Genomic DNA, 22489 nt, shown 5'->3' with positions numbered 1-22489 from the left:
TGGACCCCGGAATTCAATCTTCAGGAAGAATCTCCCATCGCCCCTGTTTGGGTGCGTCTCCCGGGTTTGCCCATTCACCTGTTTAACAAGAAAAGTCTTTTGGCCCTTGCCAAGATATTGGGCAACCCGGTGAAAATGGATGACTTTACTGCTGACTCCTCTCGGAGCGCTTTTGCCCGAGTCTGTGTGTAGTTGAATGTGTTGGAACCACCCGTTAAGCAAATTTGGGTGGGCTGGGGTGATCATACCCAGGAGATTGATGTTGTTTATGAGAAAATCCCTGGGTATTGCTTGGATTGAAAAATGTTGGCTGATCGAGATCCTCCTCAGCCAGAGGCGCCTCCTGCTCCGGCACCTCCTGAGGGTGCTGTATCCTGTCACTGTCCCGGGACCACAGCCCCAGCTTCTTGTCCATGGCCATGGTCCCCGACGTAGAAAGAGACGGAGGCCTGTTCGTCAGGCTCTCTCGAGGGATGATCCTCTTGCTTCGAACTCTTTTGGAGTTCTTTCCCATTTCCAGGAGACAGAGGTAGGCTCTGAAGAGCTTGGATTAGGTGTTCCTGATCCCTCTGTAGGTTTGAGTTCTCATCAGGAGGCCCCTATTTCTGACCGCCCTGAGGTCACGGTGGCTGAGGACGATGAAAGTGTTCCTTTTGTGGACTGCGTGGATGACCTTGGATCTCCACGCCCGGATGTGGTGACTGTGTTTGTCCCCCCGGAGGTTTGTATTGAAAATCATAGCAGTCACTCGGTCCCATCTTTTCCTGCATCCCCTGCTGATGCCACTTCTATGCTGGACGAGTTGATTGCTCGACAGGGACCCCCTATTCTTGAGATGATTCCCACTCACATGTCGGCTGATGATCCTGATCAGGATTTTGATCGACATTCTGTGTCTGGAGTTAGCTGTGGGTCTGAGTGTAGTATTCTGGACACTGACATGTCCAATCCCAGAAAAAGACCCAGGATGATGGTCGGCAATCGCGTAAAAAGCGATCGGATCCTTCTTCCACCCGTTCCCCATGAATTGCTTAATCTGGAATATCCGGGGACTTCGAGGTTCGGAGTCCCAGCAGAGGCTTCATGCCTTTGAGAAGGAGAAACAGATTAAGGTTTTGGCTATTTTGGAGCCTATGATTGATCTGGATTCGAGATTCATGACTCGCCGTTTGGGGTTTTCTGGAGTCATCTCTAATCTTTCCGGTCATATCTGGGTATTTTTTGCTGCTGATGTGAGGGCGGAGTGTGTTTTTTATCATGCTAAGTTCCTTCACATCAGAGTCTCTGCCTCTTTCTTACCGACAGAGATATTTTGTTCTTTTGTCTATGCTAGATGTGATTATGTTCAGCGTAGGGATCTTTGGGCTTCTTTGCTTTTGGTTAAGCCTGTTTTGGGTCCCTGGCTGGTTGGGGGCCACTTTAATGTCGTCAGGGATGCGTCTGAGTGCTTGGGCTCCCGTGGTGGTAGGTTGCTACCCATGGAGGAGTTCAACAATTTATTCTTGATTCTGGCCTGATCGATGCTGGTTTTGAGGGGTCTTCATTCACTTGGACGAATAAGACCATTTGGAAGCGGTTGGACAGGGTCTTGGTTTCTGTTGATTGGGGAGATCATTTCACCTCGATTCGGGTTGAACATCTCGCTCGTACTGTTTCAGATCACTGTCCGCTTTTGGTTACCGCTCCTGTTTTTGCCCGTGGGCCGAGCTCGTTTCGCTTCCAGCGTATGTGGGTTAGGCACCATGGTTTTTTGCAGACTGTGAGGCTTAATTGGAATCTGCCTTCCAGTCTGAGTGGCATGCCTCGGCTTTTTGCCAAGATGAAGCATCTCAAGCATCACCTCCGGTGGTGGAATCGGGATGTTTTTGGTAACATCTTTGATAGGCTCACTGAGGCTGAGAGGGCTGTTCGTTCAGCTGAAGATGTCTGTGAGGCCGACCCTTCTGACGCGAATTGGACTTCCCTGTCCGATCGCAATGAGGATCTGGTTCGTATCACCGCCATGGAGGCCGATTTTTGGAAATAGAAAGCGGCTTGCCATTGGCTTGAGGATGGTGAGCGGAACACCAGACTCTTCCATAATATGGTGAGGAAAAAGCGCGTGGCGAATAAAATTTTCCGCATATGGGAGAATGGGGTTTGCCTGACGTCTGAGGATTTGATTCAGCAGTCGGGAGCCTTATTTTTCTAGGATCTTCTTACAGGGGAGCCCTCTGCGCTCGATTACCCTGATTTTTCGGGTTTTCCCTTGGTTATCTCTGCCGTGGAGAATGATGGTATTGCTGCGATTCCCTCTTTGGAGGAGGTCCGCGCCACCGTCTTCTCCATTCACCCTGATAGCGTTGCTGGCCCTGATGGCTTTTCTTCGGCGTTCTTTCAGCATTGCTGGGAGATTGTCCATCAGGATGTTTTTGGTGCAGTTCTTGATTTTTTCCAGGGTTCTCCTATGCCTCAGGGCTTTACCGCCACCACGATCACTCTGATTCCCAAATTCGAGGGTGCACGCGCTTGGTCGGACTTCCGTCCGATCAGTCTGTGCAATGTCACGAACAAAATCATCTCGAAGATGTTGTACTCTCGGTTGAGGGATGTGGTGGAGAGACTTGTTTCCCCGAATCAGAGTGGCTTCGTTCCGGGTCGGATGATCTCGATAATATTCTCCTTGCCTAGGAGCTCACTCACAGCATTACTCTCCCCACTCGTGGTGGTAATGTAATCTTGAAGTTGGATATGGCCAAGGCCTATGATAGGGTCAGTGGCATTTCCTATTTGACGTTTTGAGACATTTTGGTTTTTCAGAGCGTGTCGTGGCTTTGGTCTCGGCCTGTATTTCCCATTGTCATTTCTCTGTGAACATTAATGTCTCTCTATCGGGGTTTTTTGGTTCCACCAGACGGGCGATCCATTGTCTCCCCTTCTCTTCGTTTTGGGAGCGGAGTAACTTTCTCGTGGCCTTGACCACCTCTACCTTGCAGCATCCTGCGCTTAGGTATCGTTCTGATTGTGATATTTTGATCTCCCACCTGGCTTACGCTGATGATGTCATTATTTTTGCCAGTGGTGGGTCTCGTGGTATGCAACGCCTTGTCGATTTTTTGCATCACTACGAGAACTACTCGGGGCAGCGTGTGAATGCTGCCAAGAGTTTATTGATTTTGCCTCCGAGGTGCTCTGGGCGCCTTCGTTCCGGCTTTTGCGCATCACCGGGTTCGCAGAGGGTCATCTGCCCCTCAATTACCTCGGAGTTCCCCTTTATCGGGTTAATCGCACATGCTCTCTTTTTGAGCCCCTCCTGCAGTCTGTTTCTAGGAAGTTAAAGGGTTGGGAGATTCGGACCCTCTCCAGGGGTAGCCGCATGACCCTGATACGTAGCGTGCTCCTCTCCATGCCAATTTATCTGTTTCATGTGGTTCAGCCACCTCTGGCTATTATGGAGAAGCTTGAGCGGGCCTTCAATGCCTTCCTCTGGGGTTGAGACCCTTGGAAAGGAAGTGGCACTGGGCCTGGTGGTCCCGGGCTTGCCTCCCCGTGTTTGAGGGCTGGATTCCAGATTGAAAGATCTCGTGGAATGTTTTTCTATAAAATTATGGTTCAGATTTTGGCAAGGCTCCTCTCTATGGGCGAGATTCCTTTTCCGAAAGTATTGCCGGTTGGATGCTCCTGCCTGTGTCCCCGCCCGTGGTTCTATATTCCCCATTTGGCGTCGTCTCCTTAGGATCCTCCCTCGTGCGGAGCCTGGCATTCGCTGGCGCGTTGGTCTTTGAGATGTATCCTTTTGGGATGACACTTGGCTCGGGTACGCTCCCTTTTCCTCCCGGTGTGTGGTTTGCCGGGGCCATGATGTCCGGATATCTCATTTTTTGTCTGAGGGGTCCTGGGATTTTGATCATCTTTGTGCGGTAGTTGCTCCTTCGGTTGCCGAGGAGATCGTTTTGATTCCAATTCTTTCGGGAGATCCCGATCTAGCACGCTGGATCCATAGCTCCGATGGTGTTTTTTCTGCGAGATCTGCTTGGGAGCTGATCCGTCAGCGTGCTCCGTCTTCTGATATATTCCGCCCGTGTTCGGGGAGCTGGTTGAGGCCTACCATGTCGTTCTTCCTCTGGAGATTCTTGCATCAGTGGCTCCCAGTTGATGAGGTGCTCCAGCGCCGGGGTTTTACGTTAGCTTCGAGATGTCAGTGTTGTGATATGTACGAGATATTCACACACATATTCCTTCGCAGCCCGGTAGCTCGGTCTGTTTGGCGTTTCATTGGCGCTGTTTTTCGGGATCGTATGCCCGACACTGAGGATTTCAGTTTGTTCCTCAGTGCGTGGAAAAGAGACTTGGTCTGGTCCCAGGGGGCCATGTGCGGGAGTTTCTCCCCTGCATCGTTCTGTGGTTCCTCTGGACTGTACGGAACGATGCTAAGCACCGTCATCTTCCCATCTCTGGGGAGACGGTGAAGTACCAAATTTTGTCTTACCTGCGTCTCGCCCACTCTGCGCGTACTGTCAAGCCCAGGCATTGGCTGGGTGTGTTTCATGTGGCGAGATCGATGGGTATTTCGGTTGCTCTCGACAGACTTCATAGGACGGCGATTGTTTGCTGGCTGCGACCGCCGTCCGGGTGCTTCAAGTTTAATGTGGATGGGAGCTCGCGTGGTATATCAGGGGACTCTGCTGCTGGTGGCGTTGTTCAGGATGATTTCGGGAGGGTTGTGCTCTCATTCAGTGAGTTCGTTGGAGCAGGGTCTTCTCTCCGGGCTGAGCTTTGGGCTGTTTGGAGGGGTCTTCTCCTTTGTTCCGATCATTCTTTTTCCCTCTTTGGATCGAGCTTGATTCTCTGACTTCTATTCAGCTCATTCGTTGTCGTCGATGTTGTTGGGGTCTTGATCACATTGTATCCAGGACTCTGGTCCTTTTGAGAGGGCGGCCTGTCCATATTTTGCTTATATTCCGGGAGGGTAATTCGGTGGCTGATGCGTTGGCGGCGAGGGCCCATACCCTTAGGCACTTTACCTTAGAGTTAGGTCCTTACCTCCCTAGGCACATTTCCATACTTGCTCGCTCGGATACCTCCGGGCTTCCCTACCTGAGATATAGATGTTCTTAGTTGTTTGCAGCCCTTCCCTTCACTTGGATCCATTTCTTCTGTCTTTCTATATGTATATGTATATTTTTTCTTTGCAGGTACTGTTATTTAGGGGGTTTATCTTTTTCCCCGTTTTTATCGTCTGGTGTGAGTGGGCTCAGACACTCGCACACTACATGTTTGGTCTCCTCGGGATTGGGTGGGCTCTTGCACTCACCCTATTGGTGCTTTTCTTTGTTGCTCTCATATTCCATGGAGGGCATCTTCGTCGGGATTTCACATACATATATATACATACTAGTTTCGCACTTTGGCCGAATGTTATGGTCACTCTGGATGACATGTCTCAGTGCTTTTATTGGCCAGAGCTCCATTCATGTTGGGCTTTACAATATCTATATTTTTGCGGTGTGTGTTTTTTCCCCGAGACGCAACATCCTCGCAGCTTTTTGCTTCAGGGTTCTATTCACATTAGGGCCTTTGACTTGGGCTGGATCGCGATCTCCATTTTGTGTTTTGACTGCATTTGCACAGTGACTTTCCAGTCGGACAGTATTTTGTTCATGGGTTCTTGTACAATTGGAAGAATCCTGATTTTAACAGATTGGACTTACCAAGGTGATGGCTACTCTAGTCAGCTATCTTATCAGGTTAGTGTCGTTTTGACAGATTGGATTTACCAGGGTGATGGCTATGGGATGAGAGTTTCTGCTTGGCTTCTGTTTTCATCTCGCAGTCATCATTTTGTCTTCCTCAGCATGTGGGGTCATTAGCGCTGTTTGATTTTGTTTATTTTTGGCGCTCATTAGTAGTATTCTAGGGTTAGTTTTGCTTTTGTATTTACTTCCCTAGATTGCTTTGTTTTTACGTTTCTACTGCTTTAGCCTTTTTGATGAGGTTTTGGTCTTATCCACCTCCTCTTTTAGGTTTTTATTCTGTATTATGTTACTGTTTTATTTTTGTGGATATATACAGGTAGGGGTCTGCCTAACCCCCACGTGTCCGCCGGTGTTTTCCGGAAAAAAAACCCTAAAATTTAAACCCTAAAACCCTAAACCCTAACCCCGAAACCCGAAACCCTAAACCCTAACCCGAAACCAACCAGACCCCAAAAATGCTCTAAAAAAACACACACTAAAAGCGTGAGAAAAAACACACTACTTTTGCCACTATTCACGACCACTTGCCACCATGCTCCCGCCGCCGGATCCCGGCCGGCAACGTCACTCATCTGAACCACCGTACTCTGGCGTCCCCCCTGCAAAATTTCAGGCCAAATGGACTCCGGCAACCCCTTCGTTTTTTCGATCGAAATCGCGCCTCCTTTGTCTCTTGTTTCGCCGGAGCCGATCACTGCACTTCACGGCATCGGACATGGACCATTAGAATCGTCTCTTCGAGACGAAGCTTTTACTTCACCTCCACGACTCCTGCCTCCGCCGTTCAGGAGCTATCACCAATTTCGTCCTCGACGTTACTGTTCACTACCCAGGCGGAGGGTATTTCGTCGTTTCTGGCTGATTCCGACCACCTCTGTTCAAATGGGCTCCCGATCTGTAATCTTCTCTCGGAGACGAAGCAATTGACACCAAAATCAGCTCCAACAGTGTTCGCATCGACCGGCAATTTCAGTTCTAAGCTTTCTGCGTCGGACGCGTTGTTCACGTCACCTTCTTCCTCGATTTCCGGCGCCGTCCCGGCAAATATTTTCAATCAAAATTCCAGAGTTGTTCGTCCAGACATGGGTAAGAGCCCTGTAACCTCAATTTCTGAAAAATCGATCGTGGTCGGAAACGCGCAATTTCAATTTCATCTCATTTTCCGGCTACTGTTCCCTCTGATTTGACCCCTCCGCCGACCGGTTCTGCTCCGGCTGGTATTGGTTTTGTGTTCTTCACGCCGGTGCCGTTCCACGGTGGTACTTCGGTCGAAAAGTCAACTGGGAAGTCAACGGTCAACATTTCAAAGTCAACCCCACGAGCTCGGCCAGTCAAATCTACTATTCCAGGTACTTCTTCAGGTTTTTCTGGTCCTACTGCTACTGTTACACCACCACTGTCATTTCGTGATGTTTTGGCCCCGTTGTCCTCTCGGACAACCAAGAACAGTTTCGAGGATGTTCTTGGGTCGATGGATGAGATGCCTGCGCCGTCCTTTAAGGAATATAAGCCGGGCATTCACTTCTCGGATGAGACCATTTCATCTTTATCTGCTCCGTTCAAGTTTGCTTTGGTCTGGCAACCGATCGATTGTGCCCAATCATGCTATATCTGCGGCTTTTGCCACTTTCGGTTTTGGGAGACCATATAATTTGAAATTCTTACCAAAGGGTTTTCTTGTGATTGTCCTCTCCTATGAGGAGGATTATGCTCGTCTCTGAAACCAGGGGCAATCTGTTTATCGGTCCTCTGGGTATCAGGCTCTCCAAATGGACTCCGGAGTTCAATTTCCAGGCGGAGTCTCCACTTGCCCCGGTTTGGGTCCGACTTCTGGAGTTACCCCTCCATCTTTATGACAAGAAGAGCCTTTGTGCTATTGCGAAGGTTTTGAACACTCCCATTAAGATTGATAATCATACAAACGATGGGACTCGGGGGGGTAAAGAACTCGGATCGTTTGTATGAACTCATGATGATGGTCGGCGATCGCGTAAAAAGCGATCGGATCCTTCTTCCACCCGTTCCCCATGAATTGATTAATTTGGAATATCCGAGGACTCCGGGGTTCGGAGTCCCAGCAGAGGCTGCATGCCTTTGTGAAGGAGAAACAGATTAAGGTTTTGGATATTTTGGAGCCCATGATTAATCTAGATCCGAGATACATGACTCGCCGTTTGGGGTTTTCTGGAGTTATCTCTAATCTCTCCGGTCATATCTGGGTATTTTTTGCTGCTGATGTGAGGGCGGAGTGTGTTTTTGATCATGCTAAGTTCCTCCACATCAGAGTCTCTGCCTCTTTCTTGCCGACAGAGATATTTTGTTCTTTTGTCTATGCTAGATGTGATTATGTTCAGCGTAGGGATCTTTTGGCTTCTTTGCTTTTGGTTAAGCCTGTTTTGGGTCCCTGGCTGGTTGGTGGCGACTTTAATGTCATCAGGGATGCGTCTAAGTGCTTGGGCTCTCGTGGTGGTAGGTTGCTACCCATGGAGGAGTTCAACACTTTTATTCTTGATTCTGGCCTGATCGATGTTGGTTTTGAGGGGTCTTCGTTCACTTGGACGAATAAGACCATTTGGAAGCGGTTGGACAGGGTCTTGCTTTCTGTTGATTGGGGCGATCATTTCAGCTCGCTTCGGGCTGAGCATCTTGCCCGTACTGTCTCGGATCACTGTCCGCTTTTGGTTACCGCTCCTGTTTTTGCCCGTGGGCCGAGCTCGTTTCGCTTCCAGCGTATGTGGGTTAGGCACCATGGTTTTTTGCAGACTGTGCGGCTTATTTGGAATCTGCCTTGCAGTCTGAGCGGCATGCATCGGCTTTTTGCCAAGATGAAGCGCCTAAAGCATCACCTCAGGTGGTGGAATCGGGATGTTTTTGGTAACATCTTTGATAGACTCACCGAGGCTGAGAGAGCTGTTCGTCCAGCTGAGGCTGTCTGTGAGGCCGACCCTTCTGCTGCGAATTGGATTTCCCTGTCCGATCGCAATGAGGATCTGGCTCGCATCACCGCCATGGAGGCGGATTTTTGGAAACAGAAAGCGGCTTGTAACTGGCTTGAGGATGGTGAGCGGAACACCAGACTCTTCCATAATATGGTGAGGAAAAAGCGCGTGGCGAAAAAGAGTTTTCGTATATGGGAGAATGGGGTCTGCCTGATGTCTCATGATTTGATTCAGCAGTCGGGAGCCTTGTTTTTCCAGGATCTTCTTACTAGGGAGCCCTCTGCACTCGATTGCCCTGATTTTTCGGATTTTCCCTCGGTCATCTCTCATGAGGAGAATGATGGTTTTGCTTCGACCCCTTCCTTGGCGGAGGTCCACGCGACCGTATTTTCCATTCACCCTGATAGCGTTGCTGGCCCTGACGGTTTCTCTTCGGCGTTTTTTCAGCATTGCTGAGAGATTGTCCATCATGATGTTTTTGGTGCTGTCTTGGACTTTTTCCAGGGTTCTCCTATGCCTCAAAGTTTTACCGCCACCACGATCACTCTGATTCCCAAAGTCGAGGGTTCACGCGCTCGGTCGGACTTCCGTCCAATCTGTCTGTGCAATGTCACGAACAAGATCATTTCGAAGCTGTTGTACTCTCGGCTAAGGGGTGTGGTGGAGAGACTTGTGTCTCCGAATCAGAGTGGCTTCGTACCGGGCCGGATGATCTCTGATAATATTCTCCTTGCCCAGAAGCTCACTCACAGTCTTACTCTCCCCACTCGTGGTGGTAATGTCATCTTGAAGTTGGATATGGCCAAGGCCTATGATAGGGTCCAGTGGTCTTTCCTCTTTGGGGTCCTCAGGCATTTTGGTTTCTCAGAGCGAGTGGTGTCGATGGTCTCGGCCTGCATTTCTCACTGTCCCTTCTCCGTGAACATTAATGGCTCTCTTTCGGGGTTCTTTAGCTCCACTAGAGGTCTCAGACAGGGTGATCCCCTGTCTCCCCTACTTTTCGTATTGGGGGCGGAGTATCTTTCTCGTGGTCTTGACCGCCTCTACCTGCAGCATCCTGCGCTGAGGTATCGTTCTGATTGTGATATTTTGGTTTCCCACCTGGCTTACGCTGATGATGTCATTATTTCTGCCAGTGGTGGGTCTCGTGGTATGCAGCGCCTTGTCGATTTTCTGCATCACTACGAGAACTGTTTGGGGCAGCGTGTGAATGCTGCAAAGAGTTCTTTGATCTTGCCTCCGAGGTGCTCTGGGCACCTCCGCTCCCTGCTTTTGCGCATCACCGGGTTCGCCAAGGGTCATCTGCCCTCAGGTACCTCGGAGTTCCCCTTTATCAGGGTAATCGAACATGCTCCTTTTTTGAACCCCTCCTACAGTCTGTTCGTAGGAAGTTAGAGGGTTGGGAGATTCGGACCCTCTCCCCAGGTAGCTGCATGAACCTGATACATAACGTTCTCCTCTCCATGCCAATTTATCTGTTTCAGGTGGTTCAGCCACCTCTTGCTGTCATGGAGAGGCTTGAGCTGGCCTTCAATGCCTTCCTCTGGGGGTCGAGACCCTTGGAAAGGCAGTGGCACTGGGCCCGGTGGTCTCGGACTTGCCTCCCCGTGCTTGAGGGGGGCCATGGATTCCGCAGATTGAAAGATCTCGTGGAATGTTTTTCTATAAAATTGTGGTTCAGATTTCGGCAGGGCTCCTCTCTATGGGCGAGATTCCTTTGCCGGAAGTATTGCCAGCTGGATGCTCCTGCCTGTGTCCCCGCCCGTGGTTCTATATCCCCAATTTGGCGTCGTCTCCTTAGGATCCGCCCTCGTGCGGAGACTGGCATTTGCTAGCGCGTTGGTCTTGGAGATGTATCCTTTTGGGATGACACTTGGCTCGGGGACGCACCCTTGTCCTCTCGGTGTGTGGTCCGCGGTTGATGAGGTACTCCAGCGCCGGGGTTTTGCGTTAGCTTCGAGATGTCAGGGTTGTGAGATGTACGAGACATTCACACACATATTCCTTGGCAGCCCGGTAGCTCGGTCTGTTTGGCGCTTATTTGGCGCTGTTTTTCGGGTCCGTATTCCCGTCACTGAGGAATTCAGTTTGTTCCTCAGTGCGTGGAAAAGAAACTTGGTCTGGTCCCAGGGGGCCATGTGCGCGAGTTTCTCCCTTGCATCGTCCTGTGGTTCCTCTGGACTGCGCGGAACGATGCTAAGCACCGTCATCTTCCCATCTCTGGGGAGACAGTGAAGTACCACATTTTGTCTTACCTTCGTCTCGCCCACTCTGCGTGTATTGTCAAGCCCAGACATTGGCTGGGTGTGTTTCATGTGGCGAGATCGATGGGTATTTTGGTTGCTCTCCACAGATTACATAGGACGGCGATTGTTTGCTGGCTGCGACCGCCGTCCGGGTGCTTCAAGCTTAATGTGGATGGGAGCTCGCGTGGTATATCTGGGGACTCTGCTGTGGGTGGCGTTGTTCGGGATGATTCCGGGAGGGTTGTGCTCTCATTCAGCGAGTTCATTGGAGATGGGTCTTCTCTCCGGGCTGAGGTTTGGGCAGTTTGGAGGGGTCTTCTCCTTTGTTCCGATCATTCTTTTTTCCTTCTTTGGATCGAGCTTGATTCTCTGACTTCTATTCAGCTCGTTCGTTCCCGTCGATGTTGCTGGGGTCTTGATCACATTGTATCCAGGATTCTGGTCCTTTTGAGGGGGCGGTCTGTTCATATTTCGAATATATTCCGGGTGGGAAATTCGGTGGCGGATGCGTTGGCGGCGATGGCCCATACCCTTAGGCACTTTACCTTTGATTTAGGTCCTTCCCTCCCTAGGCACATTTCCGTACTTGCTCGCTCGGATACCTCCGGGCTTCCCTACCTGAGATATAGATGTTCTTAGCTGTTTGCAGCCCATCCCTTCACTTGGACCCATTTCCTCTGTCTTTCTATATGTATATGTATATCTTTTCTTTGCAGGTATTTTTATTTAGGGGGTTTCTCTTTTCCCCCATTTTGCTAGTCTGGTGTGAGTGGGCTCGGACACTCGCACACTACATGTTTGGTATCCTCGAGATTGGGTGGGCTCTTGCACTCACCCTATTGGTGCTTTTCTTTGGTCCTCTCATATTCCCTGGAGGGCGTCTTCGTTAGGATTTTACATTCAGATATCTACATACTTGTTTCGCACTTTGGCCGACTGTTATGGTCGCTCTGGATGACATGTATCAGTGCTTTTATTGGCCAGAGTTCCATTCATGTTGGGCTTTACAAGATCTATATTTTTGCGGTGTGTGTCTGTTCCCCGAGACGCAACATCCTCGCAGCTTGTTGCTTAAGGTTTCTATTCACATTAGGGTTTTTGACTTGGGCTGGATCGCGGTCTCCATTTTGTGTTTTGACTGCATTTGCATAGTGGCTTTCCAGCCGGACAGTATTTTGTTCATGCGTTCTTGTACAGTTGGCAGAATGACAGATTGGACTTACCAGGGTGATGGCTACTCTAGTCAGCTATCCTATCAGATTAGTTTCGTTTTGACAGATTGGATTTACCATGGTGATGGCTGTGGGATGAGAGTTTCTGCTAGGCTTCTGTTTTCATCTCGCAGTTATCTTTTTGTCTTCCTCAGCATGTGGGGTCATTATCGCTGCTTGTCATTGTTTAGTTTTTGGCGCTCATTAGTAGTATTCTAGGGTTAGTTTTGCTTTTGTATTTACTTCCCTAGACTGCTTTGTTTTTTCGTTTCTACTGCTTTAGCCTTTTTGAGGAGGTTTTGGTCTTATCCACCTCCTTTTGTTTTTCTCATGCTTTTATTGTGTGTTTTTTCAGAGAGAATATTTTGGGGGCAAATGGTTTTTGGTTTGGTTTAGGGTTTAGGGTTTAGGGTTTTTTTTTAGGGTTTAGGGTTTTTTTTTTCATTCTTAACCCCATGGAATGCACATCAATATCATCACTTTCTTGCCACTCATTCAATATAGTATGATTAGAACTAATCTCATGAGCAAAAGTATTGGAAGTGACATACAATGAACCTGAAACCTTCAATGTTATTTCAGAAAAAACTTGCAATAAAGAAGCAAAAAGTCTACATTACTCCAATCAGTACATGTTGGTCTCCCATCAAAAGTCTTCATTTCTTTTTGTGGTTTACCATCTGCTCCAAATATCACCTTTCCATCATTTAAAACAATTTCCCATTTTTTTGAATTGAAGATCTAATGTAAAAAATGGATCTTGTTCATCAAATCTTTCAAAAGCTCTCTCAAATTTTTGAGCTACATTCAACAGCAAGAAAGTCGAGTTCCATCTTGTTGATACATCTAAACATAAAGAACTCTTGCTTTCAATTTTTTCAAGCTTTGCACATTCCTTGAACTTGCTTAATCTAGCAGGAGATTGCTTAACATATTTCACCACATCTCTATGCTAGGGAACGATTTAGGGAGACCGAAAGCGCAACGGAAGTACAATTTTTCTTTAAAAATTTCGGCCCCCCCATTGTTGTGTAGCAAAATACATGAAACACCAAATATGTCATACATATGGTGTTAGAAATAGTTTTACCTATCAACCTCTTGAGGTTGATGAATGGCACCAACTTTGTTGTTAAACAACAAAGCTCTTGAATGGATGACAAGTCTACAAGCTTCCTCCTCCTTCAAAATTAGGCCCACCACTTGCTAGGTAAATCCCTTCTTGTTTTGCACTAGAAAAACAAGAAGATTTTTCAATGAGAAGATTTTGTTTCTCCAACAATTTGAAGAACAAAATGAAAAGAAAACTTGGAGAGAAAAATGGTTGAGATTTCGGCCAAGAGGAGTGGAGTGAGGTTGGAAGACTAGTCTTGGTAGTGTAAAAAGCTAAAAACACTTTTAGCATGCGAAGCTTTGATATTTGAAAAAGTTGTCTCCAACCCTTCACCTCCCATGCATGCATATTATATGGTTTTTAACAAATTAAAAAACCTTGGACTAAATTTAATTATCTCAAACATATTTGAGACTAATTAAACATTACTTGAATTTACTCAAGTCCACTAGTTAAATAATTTATTTAAATTGAGCTCTACAAGACCAAATATTATTTAATTAATTTAACACTTTGAATTAATTTAATTATTTGGACTCTACAAGGTCCACTAGTGTTTAATTAATTCAACACTTGAATTAATTTAATTTAGTCCATAATAATAATGTTTATGAAAATCACAATTTTCAAATACATTATTCACTTGGCCAAATTTTCATTTAGGAACACTTCCATAAATTAAAATTTATATTTCTCTCATAGAAGTCATACTTCTATTTTTTCCTTACGCCTATAAACTCATTTATAAGCCGTTCAATACATTTAACTATTTTACTTCTCATCGGGATTTAGAAAGCTAGTACTTGTGTGGCCCTCAATGGTTCATTGATACAACTAGCCGTGGGTTCACATCTCCATGTGATTCGGACTAAACATGTCCTTATTCGAGCATACCCCAATTGCTCCATTCTTACTTATCAACTCCTTGATAATAAGAACGTCAGAACTCAAGTCTGATAGTACCCAACCAATCATGTTAAACGCCTAGCAGCATCGCTTACATGATTCCCTAGGTATCACATGATAGTGCATGCAAGAACCATTCAATTATGGTTAGCGTACAGTACGGTCCCTTCAACTCATATATCCTGAGCGATTCGACAATCATTGGTTTATCGAGAGTTGTCAATGAATCGATACTATGTGTCATGTCGTAGTTGCATCGATGGTGTAATCTATGAAACCCCTTTCATAATTACCACCATACTCTGATCAGAGATTTCAACCTACACATACATGAGAACAAATAGGATATCCATACCCGAAGGTAAGCAGTGAATCCCCGACTACAATGCATCGACTCCTATGTGTTTCGACAGAACACCCAACCTTGCCACCTGATGACCCCATGAGAGTCGGTAAACAAGTCAAAGTGTAAGTCTAGCACATACAGTCTCAATGTTGTCCCGGGTCATAAGGACTAATGGTGTACAACCATAAACTAGGACGTTTCCACTCGATAAGTGAGAACCACTTGGAAAGTCCTTTATAGAGGGTTGTTCAGTGCACTCTACCATGAGCACCTATCTGCATGCTCGGACATCACAATGTCCCCTACCAATGAAACATGGTACTCACATCACATATACTAGTCTCGAGCTCTAGCGGCCTATATCCTTCTTAGTGGCGGCTGAATCGACTAGGAACCGTTTAGAATATACAGTATTACAAATATGAGTTTCACGATACTCATCATATGAGCATCTCATATTCTTTCTACTATTTGTATATTCAAGGGCTTTATCTATGCAACTAGTATGGGTATACACATAAAGAAGTTCCAAAACAATAAATTCAAATATTATTAAAATAAAGATCGTTTATACATAGAGTTTCATTGTGAACACTCGGCCAACACTTGGCTCGACGTGCACCTACTCTAACACTCTAACCCTTGTCATAGATTCATTTATATCTTTTAAACCATCAACAACAATTAAATTAATTATAAGATCTACGAATCTCATGTGAATATGAACTCCCTTCAAAATAGTAGAATCCCAATTAGCCATCTTTCTTCTAAAGTTATTGACAGCAACATCATTTGAACTTGCATTGTCAACTGTAATAGTGAAAACTCGATCAATTCCCCAATCCCTTAAGCTATTTTCAATTGCTAAGCTAATCGCCTCACCTTTATGACTTGTAATTGGACAAAAATTGATAATTCTTTTGTGTAATTGCCAATTATTATCAATAAAGTTGGCTGTTAGACACATGTAGTTGATTTTTTGAATCGATGTCCATGTATCCGTTGTCAAACAAACTCTTTGTGATGCTTTATTCAGCAAAATTTTCAAACTTTCTTTTTCAGCTGTATATAAACCAACACAATCACGTGCAACCGTCCATCTTGAAGGAATTATAAACCTTGGACACACCATTGCCATAAATACTTTAAACCCTTCTCCTTGTACAAATTTGAAAGGGAGCTCATCAACAACAATCATTCTAGCTAAAGCTTTTCTACAAGCTTCTTGATCAAATTTCCAAGATGTTAAAGACACCTCACCCTTTTTTTCCCCCGACTGTAAACTTAATTGTGCTTGAGTTGTTTCAACCGCATGAGGGTGACTTTTACATGAGTTCATATGAGCCCTTAAACTCGCAGTTCCATTCTTATATGGATCACAAAAAATTTCCTTATCACAGTAATTGCATTTGGCCTTTTTTATCTTTCTTGTCATTTTCAAATTTTTTGAAATGATCCCATGCCTCACTTCTTGCTTTCATTGGCTTTCGCTTTGTCATTTTTGATTTAGAATCTGCCCATGTTTCCATCCCAGTTGAAGGTGGTAGCATTGGCATAGAACAACTACCATCAACATCCATATTTGATATATTTTCTTGCGACATCTACAAGTAAGAAAATATAATTTTCATCAATATTAAATCTTAAAACAATGTTCCTGCAATTATGGCCAGTAAAATAGATTATGCTTAAATTCCTTCGGAGAAGATGCTTAAATAACCCATACTTCACTGCCTATATTGAACATTATTTTTCTCCCTCAATCACCCATGAACAATACATGAAAGTTTGTGTCTGTGAAGCTATGGAATAAGATGGAATGAGTGTGTGTTAGCTGGGAGAGGATTGTGGGGGTCCACGCCCAAGTGATGGTGGGTACTTTGAAGAGAAAAGACGAGTAAATGGTTGCAGATGCTGTAGCCCACTCATGGGGTCTTCTTTATATTATTATATATACACATTAGCAAAAAGGAATGGATACAATATAGTTCAGCAGCCTTCCTTCCTCAATTATGTTATCGCCGACACACACACAAAACACATTTCCAGTATTTAAAAACTTACCAGTGAAGACTGAAGAATAGAGAATGACCGGCGCTGAGAGATGGGTGGGCCGTGGGCGGCGCCGCGGCGGATGAAGTAAGAGTGGAGAATAACAAATCAAGGGTGGGCGGCGGATGAAGTATGATTTGAATTAGGGGAATCTGATTGTGAATCGTGAAAGGGGAATAAGAATAACAAATTAAATTTTAAAATTTAAATATATATATATATATTGATAAATAATAAAAATTTATTAAATAATATTATTTAATAAATCGGTTAATTCGGTTAACCGATTTCAAAATTTTGAAAACCGTAACCGAACCGAATTAATCGATATAACCGATATTTTTTAAACTTAAAAATCGAATTTCCGAAATAACCGAACCGAATTTCCGAATTGGCTCGGTTCGGTCGGTTAATTCGGTTTAACCGAAATTTTGCTCAACCCTATCTCTGGTGGTCAACTCAACGAGTTGACCGAGTTCACCCAACAGTCAAAAACACTGGTTCGGCCTCTAAATCTGATCCTCGGGCGCCCAAGACGTTTCTGGTGTCATTTAGGGATGCTTTGGCTCCTACTTCGCCTCGCTCGAGGAAGAATGGCTTTGGAGATGTCGTGAATGGTGTGGATGAAATTACCCTGCCGACTCTTATGAATGGGAAACCAGGTATTTTATTCCCGGATGAGGTAATGTCTTCTTTGACCGAGCCTTTTAAGTTTTCTTTAGTTGGGAAGATTTCTGGTAATAGATCCTTAGTCCCAAACTCGGAAATTTCTGCGGCCTTTGCTCGTTTGGGATTGAAGCGATCATTTGATTTGAGGTTTTTGCCTCGAGGTTTTCTGATCCTTTCACTTCATTGTGAGGAGGATTATGCGTTCTTTTGGACGCGTGGGCAGATGATGGTGTGACCTCTCGGGATCCGTTTCTCCAAATGGACCCCGTAATTTAATCTTCAGGAAGAATCTCCCATTGCCCCTGTTTGGGTGCGTCTCCCGCGTTTGCCCATTCACCTGTTTAACAAGAAAAGTCTTTTCGCCCTTGCCAAGATCTTGGGCAACCCGGTGAAAATGGATGATTTTACTGCTGAATCATCTCGAGGTGCTTTTGCTCGAGTCTGTGTGGAGTTGAATGTGCTGGAACCACACGTTAAGCAAATTTGGGTGGGCTGGGGTGATCATACCCAGGAGATTGATGTTGTTTATGAGAAAATACCTGGGTATTTCTTGGATTGCAAGATGTTGGGTCATTCGACCAATGTTTGCTATTCTCATGGGAAAAATCCTAGACCTGCTCGATCCAAGCCTGCTGATCGAGGGCCTCCTCAGCCGGAGGCCCCTCCTGCTCAGGCACCACCTGAGGGTGCAGCCCCTGTCATTGTCCCGAGACCATAGCCCCAGCTTCATGTCAATGGCCATGGTACCCGGCGTAGACAGAGACGGAGGCATGTTCATCAGGCTCTCCCGAGGGATGATCCTCTTGCTTCGAACTCTTTTGGAGTTCTTTCCCATTTGCAAAAGACAGAGGTGGGCTCTGAGGAGCTTGGATTAGGTGTTCCTGATCCCTCTGTCGGTTTGAGTTCTCATTAGGAGTGTGGGGACCCGGGCTCTAACTCAATTCTTTTGGGATTTAATTGGATCTTTGTTCGAAAATGTGGGTCAAAAATTTGCTTTTAATTTTAACATTAACTCAAATGTAAGTCAAAGCATAACATTGTCTTTATAAGAAATAACCAACATAATGTACATACATGTCTGTCGAGTACAACCATACACTAGTGTTTACATACCAACTACAAACATAGGTGATACAAATCTAAATAGAAAACACTAGAAATCTTTCATGCCCGAGATCTCCACGCTATCATCAACCTCTCATCTAGCTCGTGACCCAGATCCTGCCCCACCTGTTGCCATGCACACATACAGACACGACAACAGCCGGATAACTCCGGTGAGAACATATCCCAGTATAAAACATGGATGCATGCAATGTAATAATCATGTACAAAAGCATAGCATATATCAAGTAACATGAATGAAAATCTAAACATGTAGGAGAATACAAATCTGTATTCAACATGTAAATCTTGACTCGACTCATTTCTAGGGATCCCGGTGTGAATAAGACGGTCTGTCACCTACCCAACCACTCGGGGCGACGGTACGTCTTATTCCTAGACTTCGGTCAACTCTGTATCGAGGGTCTGCACATAGAGTAAATCTACTCCTATGCGTCGATACACCGAAACATCTAGTTTTGGCCAATCTGCCAATATCTCCTATCTCAGGACTCGAATATAAATCAATAAACAAGACATTACATAAATCAAACGTAATAACAATCTAGTATGTGATTTAGGGAAACTCGTATCAAATCTGAATCGAGTTGTGCAATCCCGAGACCACATGAATTATACCTTTCTTGTCGAATAGTCGGTGTCGTAGTCGAAGTCTCGAATACCAAGTAGTCAATACAAATCTGAAATAGCATAATAAATGTGCACTCTATCAATATACATCTCAATGTACAATTCTGTAATCGCTTTCAATGTAATTCAACGGCGTAACGGCGTAGTCTCGCGATACCGATAACTCAATCTCAACATAACAATAATCGATTAACCTCAATCAATTCAACATCAATAGCACAATCATTTCAACACTGAAAATCTGCATAATCTCTCATAATACATCCTGGAATTTCGAAACAACGTCATACGGTATCTGAAAATCAATCCGGTAATGTTTCTACGATGCTCATAATATCAAGAACACATATTATAACTCAAATCTGAATTCTTCCAACACACAAATATCGAAACATGCTGAAAATAACTGAAACTTACATCTTCTTGTAGTCTTCAAAGATAGGAGTTCAAATCTATGCTTGGATTTAAATTTGGAGGTATAAATCTTTCACAATACCAATTCTAATATGAAAAGCTTGAGGGAAAGCTTGTTCTCGGTTCTGCTGATGAAGAATGAAGAGAAATGAAGACAGCTCAACTCATATATATTGCATGAAATCTCATACGTGTCTTCTTAAAACATTAACACATTTCAGGCGGCGCTCGGGCGGTAAGAATGTACCGCTCGGGCGCGGCAGTTTCTGTCCAACACTTTCCGAATGATACTTTGGCGCTCGGGCGGTCAAAATGTACCGCTCGGGCGCGGAAGCTTCTGCCCAAAACATAATTTTGTTGAACAATGGCGCTCGGGCGGGACTTTTCTACCGCTCGGGCGCTACTGAATCTGTTCCAACATTGTACCCTTCACATTTTTAACATTTCCGGGCATTACATTTCTCCTCCTCTTAGAGATAAGTTCGTCCTCGAACTTGCAAGCATCAACTCAGGGCGTAAATAAACAGCAGTGTAAACAAAAGCTGAATAATTACTTACATCATGTGAATAACTCAGGATATCTCTATCTCATATCAGACTCTGTCTCCCAAGTTGCTTCCTCGATGCCATGCCGACTCCATTGAACCTTCACAAGCGAAATGGTCTTGGTTCTAAGTTGTTTCTCTTTCCGATCAAGGATCTGTATCGGTCTTTCAACATAGCTCAGAGTCTGATCTAGTTCGGCTTCGTTAGGCTGAAAGACATGAGAACTATCTGGCATATATCTACGCAACATCGAGACATGAAATACATCATGCTTACCAGATAATGAAGGAGGAAGAGCAAGTCTGTAAGCTCGATCGCCAATCTTCTCAAGGATTTCATACGGACCGACGTATCTAGGAGACAACTTTCCTCGCTTGCCAAATCTGACAACGCCTCTGAAAGGTGAAATCTTAAAAAATACTCTGTCTCCCTGCTCAAATACCAACGGTCTGCGTCTGACATTGGCGTATTTCGCTTGCCTATCCTGTGCCGTCTTCATTCTCTTCTGAATGGTCTTCACTTTCTCAGTCATCTCACAAATCATATCAGGCCCCAACTCTGGTACCTCAGAGATATCATCCCAGTACAACGGAGATCTGCACTTCTTTCCGTATAAGGCTTCGAACGGTGCCATCTCAATACTAGTCTGATTGCTTTTGTTGTATGAAAACTCACACAACGGCAATGAATCTTGCCAACTAGTACCAAAGTCTAGTACTACAGCTCTCAACATATCCTCTAAAGTCTGGATAGTCCGCTCTGACTGTCCGTCCGTCTGTGGATGATAAGCAGTGCTCAGGTGTAAAGTCGTACCCAAAGCCTGCTGTAAGCTGTGCCAAAAGTCAGAAGTAAATCGTGGATCACGATCTGATACGATCGACTTCGGCACACCGTGCAATCTGACGACCTCTCTGACATATAACTCTGCCATCTGATCATGTCGATATGTCATTCTGTACGGGATGAAACAGGCAGATTTGGTCAGTCTGTCAATGACAACCCAAATCGAATCACAGCCCTTCGAAGATCGAGGTAGCCTCATCACGAAATCCATGGAAATGTGATTCCATTTCCATTCAGGAATAGACAAACTCTGAAGTAAACCCCCGGGCTTCTTTCTTTCTGCCTTCACCTGCTGGCAATTCAGACATCTAGACACAAATTCTGCAATATCTGTCTTCATCTGTTTCCACCAGAATTGTGTCTTCAAGTCATTGTACATCTTCCTGCCACCAGGATGAATGCTAAACCGACTACAGTGTGCCTCTGACATGATCTGTCGTCTCAAATCTGAAACATCTGGCACTACTAAGCGGTTATTCACATACAGAACAGAATCTCTAACCTGATACTCTGATATATGACCGGTTCTGACCATATCAATCGATTTCTGAACGCTCGGATCGATTCTCTGCGCTTCTTTGATCCTCAAAATCAGATCTGGCTCAATCTGAATCACAGCAAGTCGCAACGGTCTACTATCTATATCAAATGTCAACCCAGACAAGCAACAATCCTCTACTAAATTCGATACACCTACTGTCGATAAGGAAAGAGCACATACCTTTCGACTCAATGCGTCTGCCGCTGCATTCGACTACCCTGGATAGTACTTGATCTCGCAATCAAAATCTTTCAGCAGATCAAGCCATCGTCGCTGCCTCATGTTCAACTCTGACTGAGAAAAGAGGTACTTCAGGCTCTTATGATCGGAATAGATCTCAAATTTCTCGCCATACAGATAATGACGCCAGATCTTAAGTGCAAATACAATCGCCGCCAATTCAAGATCATGAATCGGATAACGGGTCTCGTGCGGCTTCAACTGTCTAGAAGCGTACGCTATCACGTGCCCTCACTGCATAAGAACACACCCTAACCCTCTGTGAGATGCGTCACAGTATACAACAAACTCACCTGTACCTGAAGGAATCGTCAAGACAGGTGCACTAGTCAGCCTCTTTTTCAACTCTACAAAACTGGCTTCACAATCTTCGGACCACACAAATGGCATGTTCTTCTGTGTCAACTGGGTGATAGGCTTCGCTATACTGGAGAAATCTCGGATAAAACGACGATAATACCCGGCTAGACCCATGAAACTGCGTATCTCCGGCACAGAAATCGGTCTCGGCCAACTGATCACAGCCTCAACTTTACTCGGATCTACCGCAATACCCTCTCCAGATATAATGTGACCCAAGAAGACGACCCGTCTCAGCCAGAATTCACACTTGGACAGTTTGGCATACAACTGCTCTTTTCTCAGAGTCTTCAATACAATTCTCAGATGATCTGCATGCTCAGTCAAACTCTTTGAATATACCAAAATATCATCAATGAACACAATCACAAAATCATCTAAATATCTCTGAAAAATGCGGTTCATCAAACTCATAAACACAACAGATGCATTCGTCAAACCGAAAGGCATAACAACAAACTCGTAATGTCCATACCTGGTTCGGAATGCAGTCTTCGGAATATCAATGTCTCTAACTCTGAGCTGATGATACCCTGATCTCAAATCAATCTTCGAGTATACAGACGATCCCT

The 22489-nt window shown here is 45.3% G+C and overlaps 1 protein-coding gene across 1 annotated transcript; it reads left to right on the top strand.

Moving 5' to 3' along the window:
* Positions 1 to 7430: 7430 nt before the first annotated feature.
* On the top strand, positions 7431 to 11810 carry LOC140831478 (uncharacterized). Its single transcript, XM_073195233.1, has 7 exons — positions 7431 to 7674; positions 7791 to 9058; positions 9179 to 10012; positions 10159 to 10259; positions 10366 to 10600; positions 10762 to 11502; positions 11637 to 11810. The coding sequence occupies exons 1-7, from the start codon at positions 7431 to 7433 to the stop codon at positions 11808 to 11810; spliced, it is 3597 nt and encodes a 1198-aa protein (XP_073051334.1).
* Positions 11811 to 22489: the final 10679 nt, after the last annotated feature.

This window comes from Primulina eburnea, chromosome 5 (assembly GCF_022965805.1).
Source record: "Primulina eburnea isolate SZY01 chromosome 5, ASM2296580v1, whole genome shotgun sequence".
NCBI lineage: Eukaryota > Viridiplantae > Streptophyta > Magnoliopsida > Lamiales > Gesneriaceae > Primulina > Primulina eburnea.
This window is presented reverse-complemented; position numbering and strand designations above follow the sequence as displayed.